Genomic DNA, 21,736 nt, shown 5'->3' on the forward strand with positions numbered 1-21,736 from the left:
CCAACAAGGTCTCAGCAACAATCAACGACATAATAGAATAGCAACTCTCCATCTGACTGATCAGGGGAATCAACCTTATGTCGCCAAACTCACCATTGTTATTCGACAGTAAATAGTGGTTCAACAAGCAGAATACAAGTGCCCGGATATTCAATTTCTGTTCAGTCATATTCTTACTAGGCCTAAAGTGATGTTTTGCAAGTTTTGCCAAATTAACCTTATCACCCACAATGATCTCAGCAAGCATTTCATCATCTAGTCCTAGGAAAGCCCCTATAGTTGTTTTACCCTCTTCAACAGTGCCAGGGGTAGCAGGAGTAGCATTGGTAGGATAACCCAGGATTGCGGCAAATTCATCTGGCAAAGGGCATACCTCATTGCCCCGAAAAACAAAAACATGGTGATCAGAATCCCAAAAGGTTAGGGCGGCATACAGAAAGTTATAATCAATGTTAATTTGTTGTAAACCTAAAAGTGCCTCTAAGTGGTATCCTTTCAACAAAACATTTTCCTTGCTAATAATTCCTTGCTTTTATAAAACCATTTTCCAACTTAAAATAAAGAAATTACTAAATCATTACCGCCACCGTGATAACGGTTAAGGCTATTACCAGAATTACGCAGCGGAATTAAATGTCAACTAACTTTTAAAAACCATAATTAATAAAATATCGAGGCCTCCTACAATTTGGAACCATAATGGCCCAAAACCCAAAGTATAAGTAATTCAAATATTTCAAACATAATTAAAATAAAGTTAAATAAAATAGTTTCAAGGAACGAAAACATGCAACTCTCTCAACCATCCCAAGCCACATGATTTCGATCGTACTTGATCTACCAACCTGCTATATTATTCTACTCCCCAACAATGCAAGTGCAAATGATGGATCATCATAGGGTCATTAAGGCAAAGGCCATGAACGGAAACACACAAAGCACGTAGTCAGCAAAAGCTGAGCACTTACAAGCATAGAGTAATGAAACTAAAGCATGCATCACTCACTAAATACTAATCAACATGCAAAAGCCATATAATAACAATTCAAACAATCATGAGATACAAGACTCGACTCTTGACTCGACTCTTGACTCACAATTTAATTAGAATAAGCTTCGAACGGGCCAAAAGAATAATCCACAAAGGGAAAAGGTGATGGGAGCCAACCAAACACCAAATATAATAATAATAATAAAATCGGGCCATACCGAGTGTCGGGCCATACCGACGGAATTCCTGCGCATAATATAAATGAAACAACATCTTGTATCATTAGTAGGAGTACGAGCTTTCCGGCAAGACTCCCCCCATTGTTCATACTCAAGGTATATACGTTCCAAGAGTTTTGAAGCTTGTTCCGGTTGCACTTTACGTTTATTAATATTTTAATAAAGGCGAACTCAAGACTCGACAACATGCATACATACAATTAATAAACGACAACCAAAACAATCTTATTTTAATGCTTTAAGACTTGTGATCAACCAAGCAAGACACTTGTGATATTACTACCATGTTCCTCCTCACCAAAGTGAGACTCCACATCATGCATATTAACATGAGGGTTGTGCCCTTGCACGACAAATCCTAATTCATTTCATACATAATATTCCCAACTGAACCCTACATGTGCGGTGGCTTACGTGAGCTAACCCTTCACGTGTGGTAAAATAAATAGTACAACGAGGTACAAATAAATGGCTCAAAGTATGCTAGACATCCCGTACGATAGCATACAAATAATTAATCCATCCCTTGCATGTGAATTGAACCATACATGCATAAATATTGAACAACATGATTGACAATGAAATCCATACTCATAATAATTTCAACATGCTTGTTCAACAATTAATTCAATAAATCCAACATCACAAAACACATGCTCGTTCACCAAAATAAACATGATTTCACATAATGTAATTCACATCCTCAACAATCATGTAATGTCATTAACAAAAAGGTGTGGTCGCCCTAGACTTGTACGTACCTTGAATACCTAAGCGTAGGGGCCACTTTGCAATAACGAGCACTCAACTAGAAATCACCTCCTATCATCAAAATAATGAAACTTAAATTATTTCCATGTTCATTAAATTTCCAGCAACTTTATAAAATTTAAAACTTCCTTTAGACTTTAGAATTCAATCGTTTTTCAATAATAAAGTCGTCTCAATTTGCAAAATCAATCCCTAGTACAAAAACATACTTTTTCCGCCTTTAAAATCAATAAAAATCGACACTTTAAACCTTTATTCAAATCTGAAAATATAATTGATTATCATAATTAAAATCATCACCTAATTATGCTAATCAATTGACTCATTAGGTCTAGGTTAAAACCCTAACTTGAAAATCCCAATAACACTAGTTTAATATCATAAAAATCCATGCTTTATTAAATAAACATATCTGAAAATTCATTCTTTAATAATTAAAACAAACCTAATGAATCACAACACACAAATCCTCAAACCACGGTATTCATAACCGGTTCCCAGCATTTTAATTACTCAAAACAATATTAATATAATAACTTAAAATACGGAATTTAAAAAGAATAGGTAAGGAAGAAGAGAATTATACCAATCCGGCCTATAGCACGGAACAATCACGAATTAGGGTGATTGGGCGAAAAGGAATTGAATACGAACACACACACAAACACAACGCACAACTCGTGTGCGTGCGTGCGCAGCGACGAAGGGAGACACAGCAGGGTCGCGCGCGCGGGATGGGCGCAGCGCGAGGGAGAGAGCGCGTGAGCGAGAGGGTGTGCTCAGCGCTGTGCGCGAGGGAAGGCGAGGGCACAGCGCGCTTGGCGCGAGGGAGCAGGCGAGGGCACAGCGCGCTTGGCGCGAGGGAGCAGGCGAGGGCACAGCGCGCTTGGCGCGAGGGAGCGGGCGAGGGCACAGCGCGCTTGGCGCGAGGGAGCGGACGAGGGGATGCGAGAGGAAGAGAGGGAGTGTGTGGGCGTGGCTGGCGCGAGCAACGCACACAGCAGCAACAACAACAGCACAGCAGCACGCGAGGGCGCGCTGGCTGGGCTCGAGCAAAGGGAGGGGCGAGCAACAAGGGGAGAGCAACAAGGGGCGAGCAACACACGAGCAGCACACGAGGCACGACCGTGCTCGTGCTGTGCGTGCGGGCGGACCGAGCCAAAGAGGAGAGAGAGAGAGAGAGAGGAGTGTTGGGCAAGAAATCAAAAAGGGGCTTTATGAAATTTTAGGGGTTTATTTAATGATGGGGAGTCCTATTTATAGGCTCCCTAATCCCTTGATGGGCTAGGCTTAGGATATTTGAGTTGGGCTTAGGAATTAAATGAATTGGGCTAGCTTAGGATTTAAATTAAACCGTTTGGATTGGGCTTGATTAATAAAACGAACTGGACTTTTTATTTAAAACCCGAAGCTTTAAAAATCATTTGCAACTCATTTAATTTCCCGACTCAAGAATTAAATTCGTTTCGTAATTAATTAAAATAATAAATATTCTAATTAATTAAAATACATTAAATACATTTAAATATTATTTAAATGCTAATAAATCGTAAAATGCTATATAAATATAATAAAATATATTTATAAATATTATAAAAATACGAGGTATTACAGTCTACCCTCCTTAAAAGAAGTTTCGTCCCGAAACTTGGGTTCGGAAATCCAAAATTCAACTCAACTTGAGACTTTCTGGGACTTTTTAATACGTTCCTTTACAAAAGTTTTAAGTTGCTGTACTCTTTACATGATTAAACAGGACAATAATAAGTGCAAATTCAATAGAAAGCACTAAATTAAGTATAAAATAGGGGAAGACAAGGTAAAAAGCGCGAAATTCTACCGCACTCTACCCCCCTTAAAAGACACGAGTTACGACCCCGTAACTCAACTAACCTCGGGAAAAAGCTCGGGATATTTCTTTCTCATTTCGTCCTCCGCTTCCCAAGTGGCTTCCTCAGATTCTTGATTAGACCACAACACTTTGACAATTTTCACATCTTTAGTACGCGTACTACGCACTTTGCTATCAAGGATTTTAACAGGACTTTCCTCAAAGGTTAGACTTTGGTCTAATTCTATGGTCTCCGGTTGCAACACATGCAATTTATCCGGGATATATTTCCTTAACTGAGATATGTGGAACACATTATGCACTCTATGCAAGTCCATAGGCAAGGCTAGTCTATAAGCTACCTTTCCGATTCTTTCTAAGATCTCATATGGGCCTATGTACTTAGGGCTTAACTTCCCTTTCTTCCCAAATCTCATGACACCTTTCATTGGTGACACTTTGAGCAACACTTTATCACCTATGTTGAACTCTTCATCCCTACGTTTCAAGTCTGCATAACTCTTTTGGCGATCCTGCGCCGCTTGAATCTTTGATTGAATGGTTCGGATTTGGTTCATGGTGTCCTCTATCATTTGAGGTCCCAACACTACGGTTTCACTAATATCGTTCCAACAAAGTGGACTTCTACACTTTCGTCCATACAAAGCCTCAAATGGTGCCATTCCAATGCTAGCATGATAGCTATTGTTATAGGAAAACTCAATCAAATCTAGGCCATCTTCCCAACTTCCTTGGAAATCAATAACGCAAGCCCGAAGCATGTCCTCCAGGGTTTGGATAGCCCTTTCAGTTTGGCCATCCGTGGCTGGGTGGAAGGTTGTACTCATTTTCAATGTCGTACCAAAGCTCTTCTGCACACTTTTCCAGAAATTCGAAAGAAACCTTGAATCTCTATCTGATACGATATCCTTAGGAACTCCATGTAACCTCACCACATACTTAATGTAGGCTTTAGCAAGTTGTTCCATTTTCCAGGTTTCCTTCATTGGTATAAACACTGCTGACTTGGTCAACCTATCTACCACAACCCAAATTGTATCATTCACAGTCTTTGACTTAGGTAAACAAGTGACAAAGTCCATAGAAATACAGTCCCATTTCCAGCTTGGAATCTCTAAAGGTTGGACCTTCCCTTGAGGTCTCCTATGCTCAATTTTAACCTTCTGACAAGTCAAACATCTAGCCACAAATTCAGCCACTTAGTTCTTCATCCTTAGCCACCAATAGACCTTTTTCAAGTCCTTATACAACTTGTCACCCCCTGGGTGCACAGAATATGGCGTATTATGCCCTTCTTTCATCAATCTCTCTTTCAGTTCTCCACACTTTTGAGGTACGCACCACCTGCCTTTGTACCTCAAGCTTCCATCATCATGGATTCGGAAATCTACCTCCTTACCTTGCGAAATCTTTTCCTTGATTCGCTCCAACTTCACATCACCAGCTTGATTCTCTCTAATCTCATCAAATATTGACGGTTGGATGGTTAAGGCATTCATTATTCCCACAAGGCTTTCACCACTTACTATTTCAAGGTTCAAACGCTGCATGTCCTTACACAGCTCGTTAGCAACTACTAACGTATTGACACTATGACTTGATTTCCTACTCAAGGTATCCGCAACTACATTGGCTTTTCCCTCATGGTACTGGATATCCAAATCATAGTCCTTAATTAACTCCAACCACCTTCGTTGGCGCATATTCAAATCCTTCTGTGTGAAGATGTACTTCAAACTCTTGTGGTCCGTAAATATCCTACACTTCACACCATACAGATAGTGTCTCCATATCTTCAATGCAAATACTATAGCCTCTAGCTCTAAATCATGGGTAGGGTAATTGGATTCATATGGCTTCAATTTCCTTGACGCGTACGCAATAACTTTCCCGTTTTGCATCAATACACACCCCAAACCATTCTTAGAGGCATCACTATACACATCGTATGCACCACTCTCATCTGGTAAGGTTAACACTGGCGCGGTTGTCAATCGCGTCTTTAAGGCTTGGAATGCTTCCTCACACTGGTCACTCCATTCAAACTTGGTTTCCTTCTTCATCAAGGTAGTCATGGGCTTGGCTATCCTAGAGAAGTCTTGAACAAATCGTCTATAGTAGCCAGCTAATCCCAGAAAACTAGGAATTTCAGTCACACTCTTGGGTGTAGGCCATTCACTAACAGCTTTAATCTTAGCAGGGTCAACTGCCACTCCTTCTTTAGATACAAAGTGTCCCAAAAATGCAACTCTTTCCAACCAAAACTCACACTTTGAGAATTTGGCATACAACTGGTTATCTCTCAAGGTACTCAACACCGATCTCAAGTGTTCCGCATGATCTTCTTCACTCTTCGAATACACTAGGATGTCATCTATGAAAACCACTACGAACTTGTCCAAATAGGCATGGAATACACGGTTTATTAAGTCCATAAATATTGCAGGGGCATTGGTTAACCCAAAAGGCATAACAGTGAACTCATAATGTCCGTATCTAGTTCTGAATGCGGTTTTTGGTATGTTGTGGTCAGTGATCCTCAATTGATGATAACCCGAACGCAAATCGATCTTTGAAAAGATTCCTGCTCCTTTTAGTTGGTCAAATAGGTCTTCTATCCTAGGTAATGGATATTTGTTCTTGATTGTGACCTTATTGAGCTCCCTGTAGTCTATACAGAGCCTCATACTTCCATCCTTTTTCTTCACAAACAACACTGGTGCTCCCCAAGGCGATGCACTTGGCCTAATATAGCCTTTCTCCAATAGATCCTCTAGTTGGCCTTTTAACTCATTCATTTCTGCTGGAGCCATTCTATAAGGTGCTTTTGAAATAGGGGCGGTTCCAGGCACTAAATCTATGGTAAAGTCAATAGGTCGATTGGGAGGCATCCCCGGGATCTCTTCTAGAAATACATCAAGGAATTCATTGACTACTGCAATATCCTCAGGCTGATCCTTGATCACATGCTCTAGGTTCCTCACATTACATAAGAAGGTTGGGTTCCCTTTACTGACTAGCCTCACGAGTTCCATTGCCGTGATGATTCCTATGTTCTTAGGCTTACCAAAACGACGATATGACACTACTTTGCCTAGGCTAGACCTCAAATGAACCTTCTGCTTCTCACAATCTATTTTGGCTTTGAACTTGGCCAACCAATCCATTCCTAGAATTATATCTAGCTCTCCTAACTCGAATTCGATTAGGTTAGATAAGAATACGGTCTTGGCTATGGTCATAGGCACATCTCTATGGATTTTGGTACACTTCACTATACTACCAGTAGGTATGACTATAGGTACTTCAATCGATTCAGGCTCTTCCAACCCTAATTTCCCCAAAGCATCTACTGATAGAAAAGAATAAGTCGCACCAGAATCAAATAGAACTTTAACTGAAACGGAATTAATAGAAAAAGTACCCGCTATGACGTCAGAGGAAGTCTCCGCTTCTTGCCTAGATATCACATTCAACTTTCCTTGGGCAACTCCTTTGTTATAGCACCCTCCATTGGTGTTCCCATTGTTGTTTCGATTCCCATTCTGCTGTTGGTTCCCTCCAGGATTTCCATGGTTCTGGTGATTTCCATTGCTATTGCCATTGTTACCACTTTGGTAGTTCCTTTGATTTCCACCTCCATTTCCCCCGTTCCGGTTCTGATTATTCCGGTTATTGCCTTGGTGGTTACCTTGGTTAGGCTTTCCATTCTTAGAATAGCATTCATACTCCCTATGGCCTAACTTCTGACAGAATCTACAAGTCACTAAGTTCCCATCACAATCTTTTCCAGGGTGATTCATGTTACAGTGCCTACATTCGTAGGTCCGTACTCCATTCCTTCCAGACTGATTTCCACCACCTTGGTTGTTGCGATTACCACCATTGTTAGCGCTAAACTGGAAATTCCCATTTCCTTTGTGCTTCTTAAAATTCCCCTGATTCCGATGGTTATTTCCTTGATTCGGGCTTCCACCATCCTTTCTCTTTTCAGCACTACCATTCTTCCTTTGCTGTAGCCCATATAGGTGAGCAGCTTTTCCGTACAGGGTGTCTAATGAGGTAAAGGTCTCTCCAGACAACAACAGCTGTAAGTCCATGGTCAAACCATTCTCAAATCTTTGAGCCCTGAGCTCTTCCGTTGCCACCACTTCAGGTGCAAACCTAGACAGCTCTATAAACTTAGAATAGTATTCCGTCACAGACAGACCTCCCATTTTGAGTTCAATGACCTCTTGCGCCTTTTGCTTCTTCAGGTAGGGTGGGTAAAACTTGTTCCTTAGTGCAGTTTTGAATGCTTCCCATCCAAAGTTAGGTGTGGCTCTAAGGGTATTTTCACATCGTTGCCACCACAGATCAGCTTCACCTCTCAGGTAGTACACAGCACTATTCACCCTAAGGTTTTCGGGGCAATTCACAGCTACAATGAGTTTATCAAACTCTCTCAACCAGTTCTCCAACACACTTGATTCAATCTCTCCTCTATTGAGTGGAGGCTTGCTTTGAGCTATTTTCTTAAACATTTCCCCAGCCGGGTCATGCATTGGGTTTGCTCTGGTTTGAGCTAGGTCACGAACTACCTCAGCTAGTTGTCTAACCACTTCAGAAATCTCTTGGCTAGCCATATCCCTTCTCCTGAATAAATAAAAAGGCTAGCTTTAATATTGGTTGGACACGACATTACTAAGGTACTGGTTCTACAACGAACCTACTCACAACAAGAACACACACTTAGGCGCCACCTAGGGGAAGAGTTGGCGCCACTTTCGGGCCTTCTCACCCCACTATTCGATGCAAGTAAATCTAGATGGTTGCTACTAAACCACCTTGCACATAAAAATTTCATTGAAGAAATAACAAATAATCACTTTGTGATACCCACACGACTTAGAATTGAGAATTAAACTTAAAGGATAACGAAAAGGAAATTCTATTCTTTTATTAAAACTCCAATGAATAAGTCTTACATCCACTAATGCCATAACATTTATTCTCCAACTACAATAGACTAAAACCATAAATAGTAGCTTTGCCACTTTATTACTTCAACGAAAAGAAAGAAACAAAACAAATAAAACTAAGGATTACATTTCTCTAGAGACTAACGTCATCACGACGATCATTTCTTTCCTTGTATTGCTCTGGAGTAAAGTCTTGATCATTAGGATCATCCAAGTCTTCTTCCGGATCCGAGTCTTCATCCATAGCCTCATTATTTTGCTGTGGCTCACTATCAACCACATTATTCTCTTCAAGCTCATCTTTAGATCCACTGGATATCTCAATGGTTGGTTCAGGAACTATAGGGTTAGGATTCTCAATCTCTACCACATCATTATCACTATCCTCCTCAACATCACTAGCTTGCTCATCATGGATCATATCATCCTCACCATCACTTTCTATTCCTCCATAGCCCATACCTAGACCCGCAGAATACTTTCCATCCTCATAGCTAATTTCCGCAACCTCTAGTATAGTAGCAAGAACCTCAGCATCATACTTCCACCTACCATCACTAGTCCCATATTTGTACCTATTAGGGGTACCATCACTATAATGCATGTCACTGAACCTATTCTTGAGGTCTATGTAGGGGTTCTTATGGGGTAAGCAATGTATAATCATACTAGCCATCATATCTTTGTGCCTAAGGTGGGGCATGTTCTTGGTCGAAGCCAAATAGTCACAAGCAAACACGATCTTCTGAACATACGTGCAAGGAGTCTCATTATCCATCTTCTCTAAGTATCCTAAACTGGTGAACTTAGAAGGTAGCATCCTTAATTCCTGAAAATTCACAACTCAAAAGTCTTACTAACGTGTTTCCATAGAAATTTCCAACCCCAAAAGGATACAATAAATAGTTCGTGAAGCCATACAATTTCAATGCACAAATATATGCTCAACATGAAATATGATGCAATTAATCACATAAAGCAAGATAAAACATGGTTAAAACATATACATGGCACTTAATAATCACATTGTCACATAATATGCATTCTTAGACTAATATGCCCTTCTTAGTCTACCCATTTCTCACTAGAAAATAATATTAATTTTCGAAATTAATTAAGAAATAACTCCTAACTTAGTTGAAATTATTTAAATTAAAATCGAAAATTAATAAAAATTATCGATTAATTAAATAAATAAATGAATAATTTTCGGATAAAAAAAAATAAAAGAAATCCGAAAAATTTTAAATATAAATTCGAAAGAAAAAAAATATTCGAATTAAATAAATAGAATAATAAATAATTAAAATAATTCGGATAATTAGATAAATTAATTTCCGAAATTAAGAAATAAATTCGAATTTAATTCGAAATTTTCGAATAAATAAAAAAAAATAGATTCGGAAAGATTAATTAAATTTAATAATAATCCAAACTTTTCAACTTATTTCAAACGACCCAAAATAATTGGTATTTGACCTTTAAAATATTGAGTACTCAAAATAATACGTTTTGACTTTAGGAAAAGTAATTTTCGAAAATCCTAAAGTTCCGCAATCGTAGTTTAAGGATTTACCACTTTGCACTATTAATTAATGCAAAGCAGCTCTCAAACTAGAGCTCTGCAAATACCACTTTGTAACACCCTAATAATTCCTTGCTTTTATAAAACCATTTTCCAACTTAAAATAAAGGAATTACTAAATCATTACCGCCACCGTGATAACGGTTAAGGCTATTACCAGAATTACGCAGCGGAATTAAATGTCAACTAACTTTTAAAAACCATAATTAATAAAATATCGAGGCCTCCTACAATTTGGAACCATAATGGCCCAAAACCCAAAGTATAAGTAATTCAAATATTTCAAACATAATTAAAATAAAGTTAAATAAAATAGTTTCAAGGAACGAAAACATGCAACTCTCTCAACCATCCCAAGCCACATGATTTCGATCGTACTTGATCTACCAACCTGCTATATTATTCTACTCCCCAACAATGCAAGTGCAAATGATGGATCATCATAGGGTCATTAAGGCAAAGGCCATGACCGGAAACACACAAAGCACGTAGTCAGCAAAAGCTGAGCACTTACAAGCATAGAGTAATGAAACTAAAGCATGCATCACTCACTAAATACTAATCAACATGCAAAAGCCATATAATAACAATTCAAACAATCATGAGATACAAGACTCGACTCTTGACTCGACTCTTGACTCACAATTTAATTAGAATAAGCTTCCGGGACAAAAGAATAATCCACAAAGGGAAAAGGTGATGGGAGCCAACCAAACACCAAATATAATAATAATAATAATAATAAAATCGGGCCATACCGAGTGTCGGGCCATACCGACGGAATTCCTGCGCATAATATAAATGAAACAACGTCTTGTATCATTAGTAGGAGTACGAGCTTTCCGGCAAGACTCCCCCCATTGTTCATACTCAAGGTATATACGTTCCAAGAGTTTTGAAGCTTGTTCCGGTTGCACTTTACGTTTATTAATATTTTAATAAAGGCGAACTCAAGACTCGACAACATGCATACATACAATTAATAAACGACAACCAAAACAATCTTATTTTAATGCTTTAAGACTTGTGATCAACCAAGCAAGACACTTGTGATATTACTACCATGTTCCTCCTCACCAAAGTGAGACTCCACATCATGCATATTAACATGAGGGTTGTGCCCTTGCACGACAAATCCTAATTCATTTCATACATAATATTCCCAACTGAACCCTACATGTGCGGTGGCTTACGTTAGCTAACCCTTCACATGTGGTAAAATAAATAGTACAACGAGGTACAAATAAATGGCTCAAAGTATGCTAGACATCCCGTACGATAGCATACAAATAATTAATCCATCCCTTGCATGTGAATTGAACCATACATGCATAAATATTGAACAACATGATTGACAATGAAATCCATACTCATAATAATTTCAACATGCTTGTTCAACAATTAATTCAATAAATCCAACATCACAAAACACATGCTCGTTCACCAAAATAAACATGATTTCACATAATGTAATTCACATCCTCAACAATCATGTAATGTCATTAACAAAAAGGTGTGGTCGCCCTAGACTTGTACGTACCTTGAATACCTAAGCGTAGGGGCCACTTTGCAATAACGAGCACTCAACTAGAAATCACCTCCTATCATCAAAATAATGAAACTTAAATTATTTCCATGTTCATTAAATTTCCAGCAACTTTATAAAATTTAAAACTTCCTTTAGACTTTAGAATTCAATCGTTTTTCAATAATAAAGTCGTCTCAATTTGCAAAATCAATCCCTAGTACAAAAACATACTTTTTCCGCCTTTAAAATCAATAAAAATCGACACTTTAAACCTTTATTCAAATCTGAAAATATAATTGATTATCATAATTAAAATCATCACCTAATTATGCTAATCAATTGACTCATTAGGTCTAGGTTAAAACCCTAACTTGAAAATCCCAATAACACTAGTTTAATATCATAAAAATCCATGCTTTATTAAATAAACATATCTGAAAATTCATTCTTTAATAATTAAAACAAACCTAATGAATCACAACACACAAATCCTCAAACCACGGTATTCATAACCGGTTCCCAGCATTTTAATTACTCAAAACAATATTAATATAATAATTTAAAATACGGAATTTAAATAGAATAGGTAAGGAAGAAGAGAATAATACCAATCCGGCCTATAGCACGGAACAATCACGAATTAGGGTGATTGGGCGAAAAGGAATTGAATACGAACACACACACACACACAACGCACAACTCGTGTGCGTGCGTGCGCAGCGACGAACGGGGACACAGCAGGGTCGCGCGCGCGCGGGCTGGACGCAGCGCGAGGGAGAGAGCGCGTGAGCGAGAGGGTGTGCTCGGTGCTGTGCGCGAGGGAAGGCGAGGGCACAGCGCGCTTGGCGCGAGGGAGCGGGCGAGGGCACAGCGCGCTTGGCGCGAGGGAGCGGGCGAGGGGATGCGAGAGGAAGAGAGGGAGTGTGTGGGCGTGGCTGGCGCGAGCAACTCACACAGCAGCAACAACAACAGCACAGCAGCACGCGAGGGCACGCTGGCTGGGCTCGAGCAAAGGGAGGGGCGAGCAACAAGGGGCGAGCAACAAGGGGCGAGCAACACACAAGCAGCACACGAGGCACGACCGTGCTCGTGCTGTGCGTGCGGGCGGACCGAGCCAAAGAGGAGAGAGAGAGAGAGGAGTGTTGGGCAAGAAATCAAAAAGGGGCTTTATGAAATTTTAGGGGTTTATTTAATGATGTGGAGTCCTATTTATAGGCTCCCTAATCCCTTGATGGGCTAGGCTTAGGATATTTGAGTTGGGCTTAGGAATTAAATGAATTGGGCTAGCTTAGGATTTAAATTAAACCGTTTGGATTGGGCTTGATTAATAAAACGAACTGGACTTTTTATTTAAAACCCGAAGCTTTAAAAATCATTTGCAACTCATTTAATTTCCCGACTCAAGAATTAAATTCGTTTCGTAATTAATTAAAATAATAAATATTCTAATTAATTAAAATACATTAAATACATTTAAATATTATTTAAATGCTAATAAATCGTAAAATGCTATATAAATATAATAAAATATATTTATAAATATTATAAAAATACGAGGTATTACAGTGGACACATAACACACACACTCGCGAGCACGCGCCGGGCCTGGCTCGGGCCTCGGGCCTTGGTACTTGGCAATGCGGTTCGCGGACGTGGGGTGGGTTTTGTGGGTCAACCCGATTCTTTTTGGTAAGCGGAATGTTTTGGTTAAGTCATTGTTACGGGAATCTGTATTGATTACGTAACCGTTGGATTAATTAACCTTAATGACGTCCGTTACAGCATTGATTTTTTTGACCGTTTTTTATTGTTGCAATCTTCATTAATTTAGCTGTTTCTGTCTGTTGATTTGCTTTCATTCTGATTACTTAAATCAGAACTTGACTTCAGTTCAAATACACACATACAAAAATCTTTTAAACTATATTCCAGAAATTCGAAACACATTATTCTCTCTCACAAAACTTGCTCTTGGTTTTGGGCATACGTTCTGACTCCATCCGGTTTTGTGAGTGCATACAAAGTCGGAGTTGCGCTAATCTTGGAGGGCGACCGCATTCTGTTTTACTACACCGGGAGGTAGCGCGAAATCGTCTTTTAGGACAATGGGTGTCCACGACGCAACAATTTTTCTTCATTCAGTTCATCAAATCAGATAAGTTTGTTCTAATTTTGGTTTAATCGCAACACTAATAAGAGAAATCATTCGTGCTCTAACCCTAGTCGAGCCATAAAAAATAGTAAGATTGAGATCTGTACTTATGGCCCTAAAAGATTCAAGGATACAATCAATAAGAATTTAATATTCATGATAGAAAGCAATACCATAATAGTGGGAAAGACCTAAAGCCTCACGAGGATAACTAGTTATGGAGCTACACTTTTTCGTGGTAAATAACGGTCTGCTCATTTTGAAACCCAGTAGACCCTCAATTTCCTCCACATTTGGAACCGTCTCTTCATCATTGAAATTAAATAAATGTTTTTTTTCGTTCCAACACCTAGTGGATGCATAAATAAGATCATAGATTCATAGAAAAGATGGGGTTTGAGGAGAGAAAGAAGAGAATCAAGGAAGATTTTTGTATCGCCACATCGTCCAACAATAACTTCCTTTCTTATGGAATGCAAGAGATGCTTACAATCCACTTCATTGATGTCACTTAGAATATTGGGAGATCCAACGTTCATGGCCATGATCTCAAGAAAAAGTGTTGGGGAGAAGAGTGTTAAGATCTGACCCATGAAACATCACGTGTGAGAGTCCCACATTGATAAAAGAGGAGAGACTTACTCACTTAATAAGGCCAATGGGCTTCTCCCCTTACAGCCATATGGTTTTAAGGTGGAACCTCCTTTGGACTTGTTAAGTGGACTCTCTCTCTTGGTGACGGGCGTGGCCCAGGCCCGTATTTAACTGGTATCAGAGCCAGGCCCACAGCTGAGACCTTACTGTACTGTATTCTGGGCCAATTGAACGGGATCCATGTGAGGGAGAGTGATAAAGACACTCTGGCCCCATGAAACATCACATGTGACCCATATTGAAAAGGGACCTCACACGTGAGGGGAAGTTTTAAGATCTGACCCATGAAACATCACGTGTGAGAGTCCCACATTGATAAAAAAAAAGGAGAGACTTACTCACTTAATAAGGCCAAGGGGCTTCTCCCCTTATTGCCATATGGTTTTAAGGTGGAACCTCCTTGGACTTGTTAAGTGGACTCTCTCTCTCTTGGTGACGGGCGCGGCCCAGGCCCGTATTTATCATGGTATCAGAGCCAGGCCCACAGCTGGGACCTTACTGTACTGTATTCTGGGCCAATTGAACGTGAGCCGTTGTTTTTGTTTGTTCTGCTTGCGTGAGAAGTGAAAACCCTCGACACAATTCTTTTCGCCTACCTTTCTCATCATTCATGATATTTTGATTATCATCCAATCAAATACCTTTGTACGATCGATCACAATCTTCTCTAATCTCTATTTCCCTTATATCATATTATCCGCATCAGCTTATATTTTTCGTTAATCAAATGAATTAAGCTATGGCTGACCGAATGAGCCGCACGTGTATGCATAAACTTCCATTCTAGTTTTGGTGTTCAATTATATATTATTCATCTCGGAAGGTAATCACGCACTTAGCTAGTGTTTTTGGAGATGTTCGTATCTATTCCTTAATTATATGTTATCATATTGTTTATTTCGATTTTTGGTGTGTAAAGTGTATGACTTATCTTTGTATGAGTTCATAGATTTGATGCTGTAGAAAAGTATCATACGAAGTGTTGGTATGTATGCTTTTTTTTGGTTTAGTAGTTGAATGCAAGTATGGCGATGTAGGTGTGTTATTGTTATTATGGTCAGTGATAGACTTAGATTATTTATATTGGGTTTAGTCAAAATAAATTGTTGGAATTGATCAAATATTATTTTTGGGAATTAGTTTTGTTTGCAGTGGAGGAGTGAGATTATTATAGAATGAGTTAATTCAATTCGTATATGATTTTGGGATCATGGTGCTATTATTGAGAAATACTCTTTCGTATATTTTAACAATAAGGTTGATTTTGATCACACTGGTTGTTGGACGGCGCGCTAACGCGCACCGTCCCCCAAGAAATAAAAATAAATAAAAAATTATTATTGGTATAATTTGCGAAATTATAATTTGTTAAATTTTATGTTTGCAATCGTAAAAAAAATTCTTATGAAATAGGAAAAAACACTTTAATTTACAAATTTTAATTTTAAATTTGTCGGTGTACGCATTTACAGATTTTCATTATGGTACCACTGCACTTTCATAGTAATTTTCCGCAACATTTACAAAAAAAACACCCAAATTATTTTATCAAAAGATTACCTTGTAATCATCGAGAGGAAAAGTGAGAGAGCTTTATAACCTAATACACTGGAGTTTCAAATTACACTTGTTCTATTGTCGCACTACATAGATAAGAAATAAGAATAATAAAGCTGATTTGATATCTTACACGAAGTCGGGTCCGCAAAGAATGTAGCGAAATCAAAATGATGTTACACTTGTAGAAGCAATTGTCGCAGTTTATTCATTCATTCCTCAAAATCATCATACTTCAAACATTGGTTGCTCTTGTCAATGGCCCAAAACCAAAAGAATTTTTTTTACACCATAGAAATTAGCCAATTAGCACATGCCGTTCACCCTAAAATAAGAATATAGGCCGCTGCAATCAGTTTGGAATTCCAATTATAAATTTGAACCAATAAATCATACTACAAAGCAAGCTAACATAAACCAGTTTAACAAATAAAAGTATTCTAAATTATCATATAGCCAGAACCGGAAACAAAGAATTCCAAATATCACTAGACAAAGTATACTCCATATATATTTCAGCTCCCAGAACTACCACTGCCTACAGCCTACAGATCATCTAGAATCCTGATCAAATTCCCCACTTTTAGGCAATGTCTTCTTGCATTCCCGTGTCTCCATTTTCTGCCTCCTCATCATTCAAAAACCCCTTGCTCCTGGTCAGGTTAGCTGATGATTTATTGAAGCATCATTTCCATCTGATCCAAGAGAATTGACTCTAATTGAAGCTCGAGCCATCAACTCGTGCCTGCGATACAGCTCGGGGTTTCTCAGCCTGCATGGCTGACATCCGCATCTTAGCCTCGCGAACCTCCTTGCCAGCCCTTGACACAATTTCCGCCGGTACTTCAATAATTTCTCGTTTTTCTTCGTGAACTCTCCTCATAGAGAAATTCCCCCAAGGCTCGCTTTCGATTTATTATATTGAAGGCCAGTGCCTGTGTCTGAAAATTTGATGTGAACTCGACTACTTTAGCAGCGATATTCTGATCCTGCTGGGAGCGTGAGAACATTTTCCCTATAGTATTAGAATCAAGAAGTCTGTCATCTTCTTCTACTTCACAATCCACCATAACATGGTACAATAGCAGCCTGCAGAATGTAAGTCAATTATAAGACTTAACAAACATTATCTAAGAAATTTGAGAGAAAAGGATGTCATTTGGGGCTACTACAGGAAAAGTAGCTAGCAATAAAACATTTAGTTTCTAAAGACTACATTGAAGTGCTGATGTTCTTTTCATGTCATTCAATAAAAGATGCATAATGCTCACATCAGATCCACACATATAATTAGAATACAGATAAGCGGTGAAATTTTCATTTCATAACTAACAAAATTACAGCTTGAAGGTTAATATATACGTAATAACTACGATGCTAAAATCATAACTTATCCATAACACTTGAAAACAATCACTTTTCTAGATTTCTTTTTACAGGTATATCAACATCTTCTCTCTTCTTTTTAGACTAATATTTAATATTACAAATATCTATTTACCACAAGTGAAGTTTAAAGCTTTGGTGGGTTTCAAGGTAAAGAGTGAACTAAAAAAGCCTTATTCTGACATAATTTCCAATACAGAGATCATCAACTACTAAAACTTCAATTCTAGAGATATCTGGGTTGACATTTCTACTAAAAATCTACGTGAAATAACAATTGGAAATTCAGAACCAAGTATAACTATAGTGTTTCGAAGAGGTGGCCGACTAGAAAATTGATAGAGTAGTGTGACACCAAGGAGGAGGTGTTAGGGATCATACAGGATACTAACTCAGTTGAGATATGCTACACTCCAAAAGACTACACAAGGTCAATAACTCATTAACCATACCAAAGTAACTTCTTACACCGAGTTCGTGTTCATTTCTATGTTATTGGAACTCTGTCGTCAAAAGGGTGCCCCTAAAGTGGTAAAGTATGGCAATGAAAATTTATGAAGTAAATGAGGTATTTGGGATGGAAAAGCAGTAGCATGGGTATTGATATGAGATTTTCTTACAAAGTTACATACAAAATCATTACCATTACTACCACTTATTACCACCTACAAACAGGACATTAGATTCATTCTTCCCAAACTCAACCATACCTTAATTTAGCAAAAAGGGGGATAAACCCAACATGCTACTCAAACTAAACCTGAAAAACAACAAGTCAACAGTGGTTCTTAATCAGGGAGGGTTCAAACTTCAAAGGGACATCCACAATAAATATGCAATTTAAAGATGTAGGGAGTGTTGATTTTGGTTTCACTGATCTGCTTAGACATTTTACAAACACATGTCGAGAATTACTCAAAGAAAAATATGGGAACCCGTTTAAATTATGTGAAGAGCATACAATTCTTGTGCCAAGACTTTTAGTAAGCAGATGATATGGAGAACATGCCAAGTGACAAAGGGGTAACTTAATAAGAGATATCGAAAAAGTTAAATAGACAAGAATTAAAGAGATATTACTCAAGTTCGCGATGCAATATAAGCAGGATTCCGAACAATTTATTTTGGTTGAGTATGCAGAACTAACAAAACTAAAGGAGCAACTAAACGTCAACTGAGATGGGACTGAGGGGACAGGGGGAAAACTAACCGTTGTAAGAAGCATAAGGTGTTCTATAAACTGATGTATGATAGGATTCTTTGTAGCAGAAAAGTCTATGATGATATTCAAAATCTTTTCTAGAAAATAAGAGAACTTAATGTCACAGTAATTCCTTCCACATTCCTTTTTTAAGGTTGCATATATTTTTCTCACCCCATAGTACAATTCATATTCATGGATTACTGTAGAAAAAAACAAGAAACGTCTGCTCTCTGTATACGCGTCTTGTTTTTCATGAGCATAAAGACTTGCAGTTCTGAACATTTTGTAGGTTCGGATTTAAACAATAGAAGATAGCTTTACCATTTTGAAGGCGCAATAGTTATGTTGTTTATATATTAATTAATCACTTATTAGGGAACTGATTAGGGAACTACAAGTGATTAGTTCAGAATTAAACAATAGAAAATAAATTTACCATGTTGAAGGCGCTTTAAACATGCAGATTTCTTCTTTTGAAGCTCCATTGATAACTTTTGTAGATCTGCAAGTGAACATTGTGGTGGAGAAACCCAAATAGAATTGTAAAGAAAATTTGCAGTATGATTATTCAAAAATTGTAGTACTTGAATTTATAAATTTTAATGAACAAACTAAGTTAAAAAAAGAAGAAAAGTTCTGGTGCAAATATATCTATTCAGAAAAATCCAAAAAAGAAGCAAATTATTCTATTTCTCATCAGATTTATTCAGAAAAATCCAAATTGGAATATGAAGTACTTATTTGTAGCCCTAAATGATTTTGCATAATATAAAATATACATCCCACCGCAAATAGTTCAATTCAACACAATAAGATATATTGGTCAACGTAAAACTCAATATTGGCCACAAAATGAACTTTATCATTTGAGAAAGTAGCAAGTTGTTAATTGCTCATTATTTGAGGAAATAGTCTAAACATGTACACTTAGTTAGCAATGAATCAGCAGAAGGAAAACCCTTAAAGATAACGAAATTTATTTAGCATAAAAGTTACCAAGGTAAAAATCTTCGGTGGTATGCTTTTGGACAACGTCTAACACAACCATCTGCAAGTTGTGATCAGTCTTATCCAGTGGTTGTTTACATACAAATCACAAATAAAGCGGGGAAGTAAATGGCTCTCTTGCACGAATATTCTCCTTAGGCATTGTCGCAACAACTTCGCTACAGTGATGAAGTTTATCAGCAACACAATCGATCAGGATGATAAAAGTAGCCACGGGCTACATTACATCATTGAATTACCCAAATATAAGGATGGAAAATAAAGTCAGAGGACACTCATGACAATGCCATACGAAAGACATTACACTTAGAACATTAATAGAAATAAATCAACAAGACAATCTTCAAGAAAAAAAAGGGTAATCTAGAATGTAATCTGAAAAAAAAAGACCATCGAAAATTTGAACGTATGAACCACGCCAAAAGACACATATATACTTCGTATAGGAAGAATCCACCAAGTTGGTAATCAATACCAACCCTCAGAGAAAACCGAGATAAATCCAACCCTCAGAGAAAACCGAGATAAATTTTATTTGTTTGTTCATATATATATATATATATATATATATATATATATATATTCATCGAGCCATTAGGTCAACTATAACTGAGACAACTCAATAACATCAAGTATAAAGGCACACATCAATCGCAGTTCAACTATAATCATGTTACTTAATGTCGGATGTAAATAGTTTTTGCTATTAATTGTCCATATATGCATCGAGCCTAGGCAAATGTCTCGATATATACTAAGTATCTATTAACTTAACTCCTAATCTTTACCCTCTTGAACAATCAACCACCAAAAAAAACTAAGATAAATATTGGGTACCAATATTAGATCTTCCCTCCTTCTAAATGATCATTAGAATTTGAAAGTCACCTAATTCTAATCTCGAGGAACATATTTATCACTATTACTGAACCTTGTCGTTTTCAGCTACACAATCAATTCTATCAAAAAAAAACAAAGCCCTCAAAACCTTAAAATTCACAAAATAAAGCTCAAAACTTCTGGTAAATCAAAACAACCTCCCTAAAAGAAAGCATATTGTACAAGCTCACATTATCAGTTGTTCTAAGCTCAAAAACAATTCAATAAAATACAAAAAAATCAAAAAACCCTAGAGTTCATGTGTAACATACCAAATAAATAATCAAACCAGATAAATTTTGATCCTACAATCCCGTGTTCGTCAGTTATTTTGAGCTCTAGCAAAATCGAGATATACAAAAAAACTAAAACCCTAAAAATCACGCGCACACACAAAATGAATAGAAAGAGTGAAAATGGTTAGGAGTGTTGAAATTTACCTTCGGAATTTGAACATCGTCATGGAAGAGGCGGAATGATCTAAGAATCACCATAACCAGCGCCAATAATGTGAGGAAGAACGGCATAGTAGAATTTAATGAGACCTTCGTCGATTTGAAGGTTCAGAAGCTGGTGAGAGATAAGCAGACCTGACAGAATAACTGATGCATCAACGAAGAAATTCTATCAAGAGAGAGATTTGGGAGAAGGGGGACTGAAGAGAGATAGGGGACCGAAGGAAGATGAAGAAGACCTCTGTTAGGAAAGACAAAAGGTGGAAGGGTGATGTTGTCAATTTACTGTTCTTATGAGAAAACTCATTTTTTCCAAGGAAGGATTTAAGGGCATGATTGTCATTTCACTATTGTTAAGAAAATTTGACAGGCTTTCTTGCTCTTTAAAGGGTCAGGATAGACCTCCTTTCGTATAGCACGGATACACTTAAAAGTTCCTTTCTAAATAATGATAAAGTAAGCACCCAAAATCTGAATAGGTAAATTGCATTTAAACATAACAAAGCCTGTTCTC

General features: G+C 37.8%; 1 protein-coding gene across 6 annotated transcripts; it reads right to left on the minus strand.

Annotated features, from left to right (window-relative positions):
* Positions 1–16,629: 16,629 nt before the first annotated feature.
* On the minus strand, positions 16,630–21,486 carry LOC130470312 (uncharacterized). 6 transcript variants are annotated; one of them, XR_008930415.1, is made up of 5 exons: positions 21,208–21,485; positions 19,877–20,046; positions 19,317–19,382; positions 18,387–18,436; positions 16,630–17,379 (listed from the first exon to the last, which is right to left on the minus strand). XR_008930415.1 is itself a non-coding variant. In XM_056840246.1 (3 exons), exons 1-3 carry the CDS (start codon positions 21,228–21,230, stop codon positions 17,136–17,138), a joined length of 333 nt encoding a protein of 110 aa, XP_056696224.1. In that variant the 5' UTR covers positions 21,231–21,474; the 3' UTR covers positions 16,630–17,135. The 6 variants fall into 6 exon arrangements, 2 of the variants coding, with proteins under 2 accessions (XP_056696224.1, XP_056696225.1); XR_008930414.1 differs by lacking the exon at positions 18,387–18,436 and having other exon boundaries at positions 19,877–20,105; positions 21,208–21,486; XR_008930416.1 differs by lacking the exon at positions 18,387–18,436 and having other exon boundaries at positions 19,877–20,041.
* Between the last annotated feature and the right edge of the window lie 250 nt (positions 21,487–21,736).

Source organism: Spinacia oleracea, chromosome 3 (genome assembly GCF_020520425.1).
Source record: "Spinacia oleracea cultivar Varoflay chromosome 3, BTI_SOV_V1, whole genome shotgun sequence".
NCBI classification, from domain to species: domain Eukaryota; kingdom Viridiplantae; phylum Streptophyta; class Magnoliopsida; order Caryophyllales; family Amaranthaceae; genus Spinacia; species Spinacia oleracea.

What these genes read in the sequence shown, in the direction of transcription:
- LOC130470312 (XM_056840246.1), bottom strand. Translation starts at nt 21,230, where the DNA reads ATGACGATGTTCAAATTCCGAAG. An exon ending in ACGATGTTCAAATTCCGAAG is followed by an intron (nt 19,383 to 21,207) that starts GTAAATTTCAAC and finishes GTTCACTTGCAG; the next exon opens with ATCTACAAAAGTTATCAATG. An exon ending in TTTAAAGCGCCTTCAACATG is followed by an intron (nt 17,380 to 19,316) that starts GTAAATTTATTT and finishes TACATTCTGCAG; the next exon opens with GCTGCTATTGTACCATGTTA.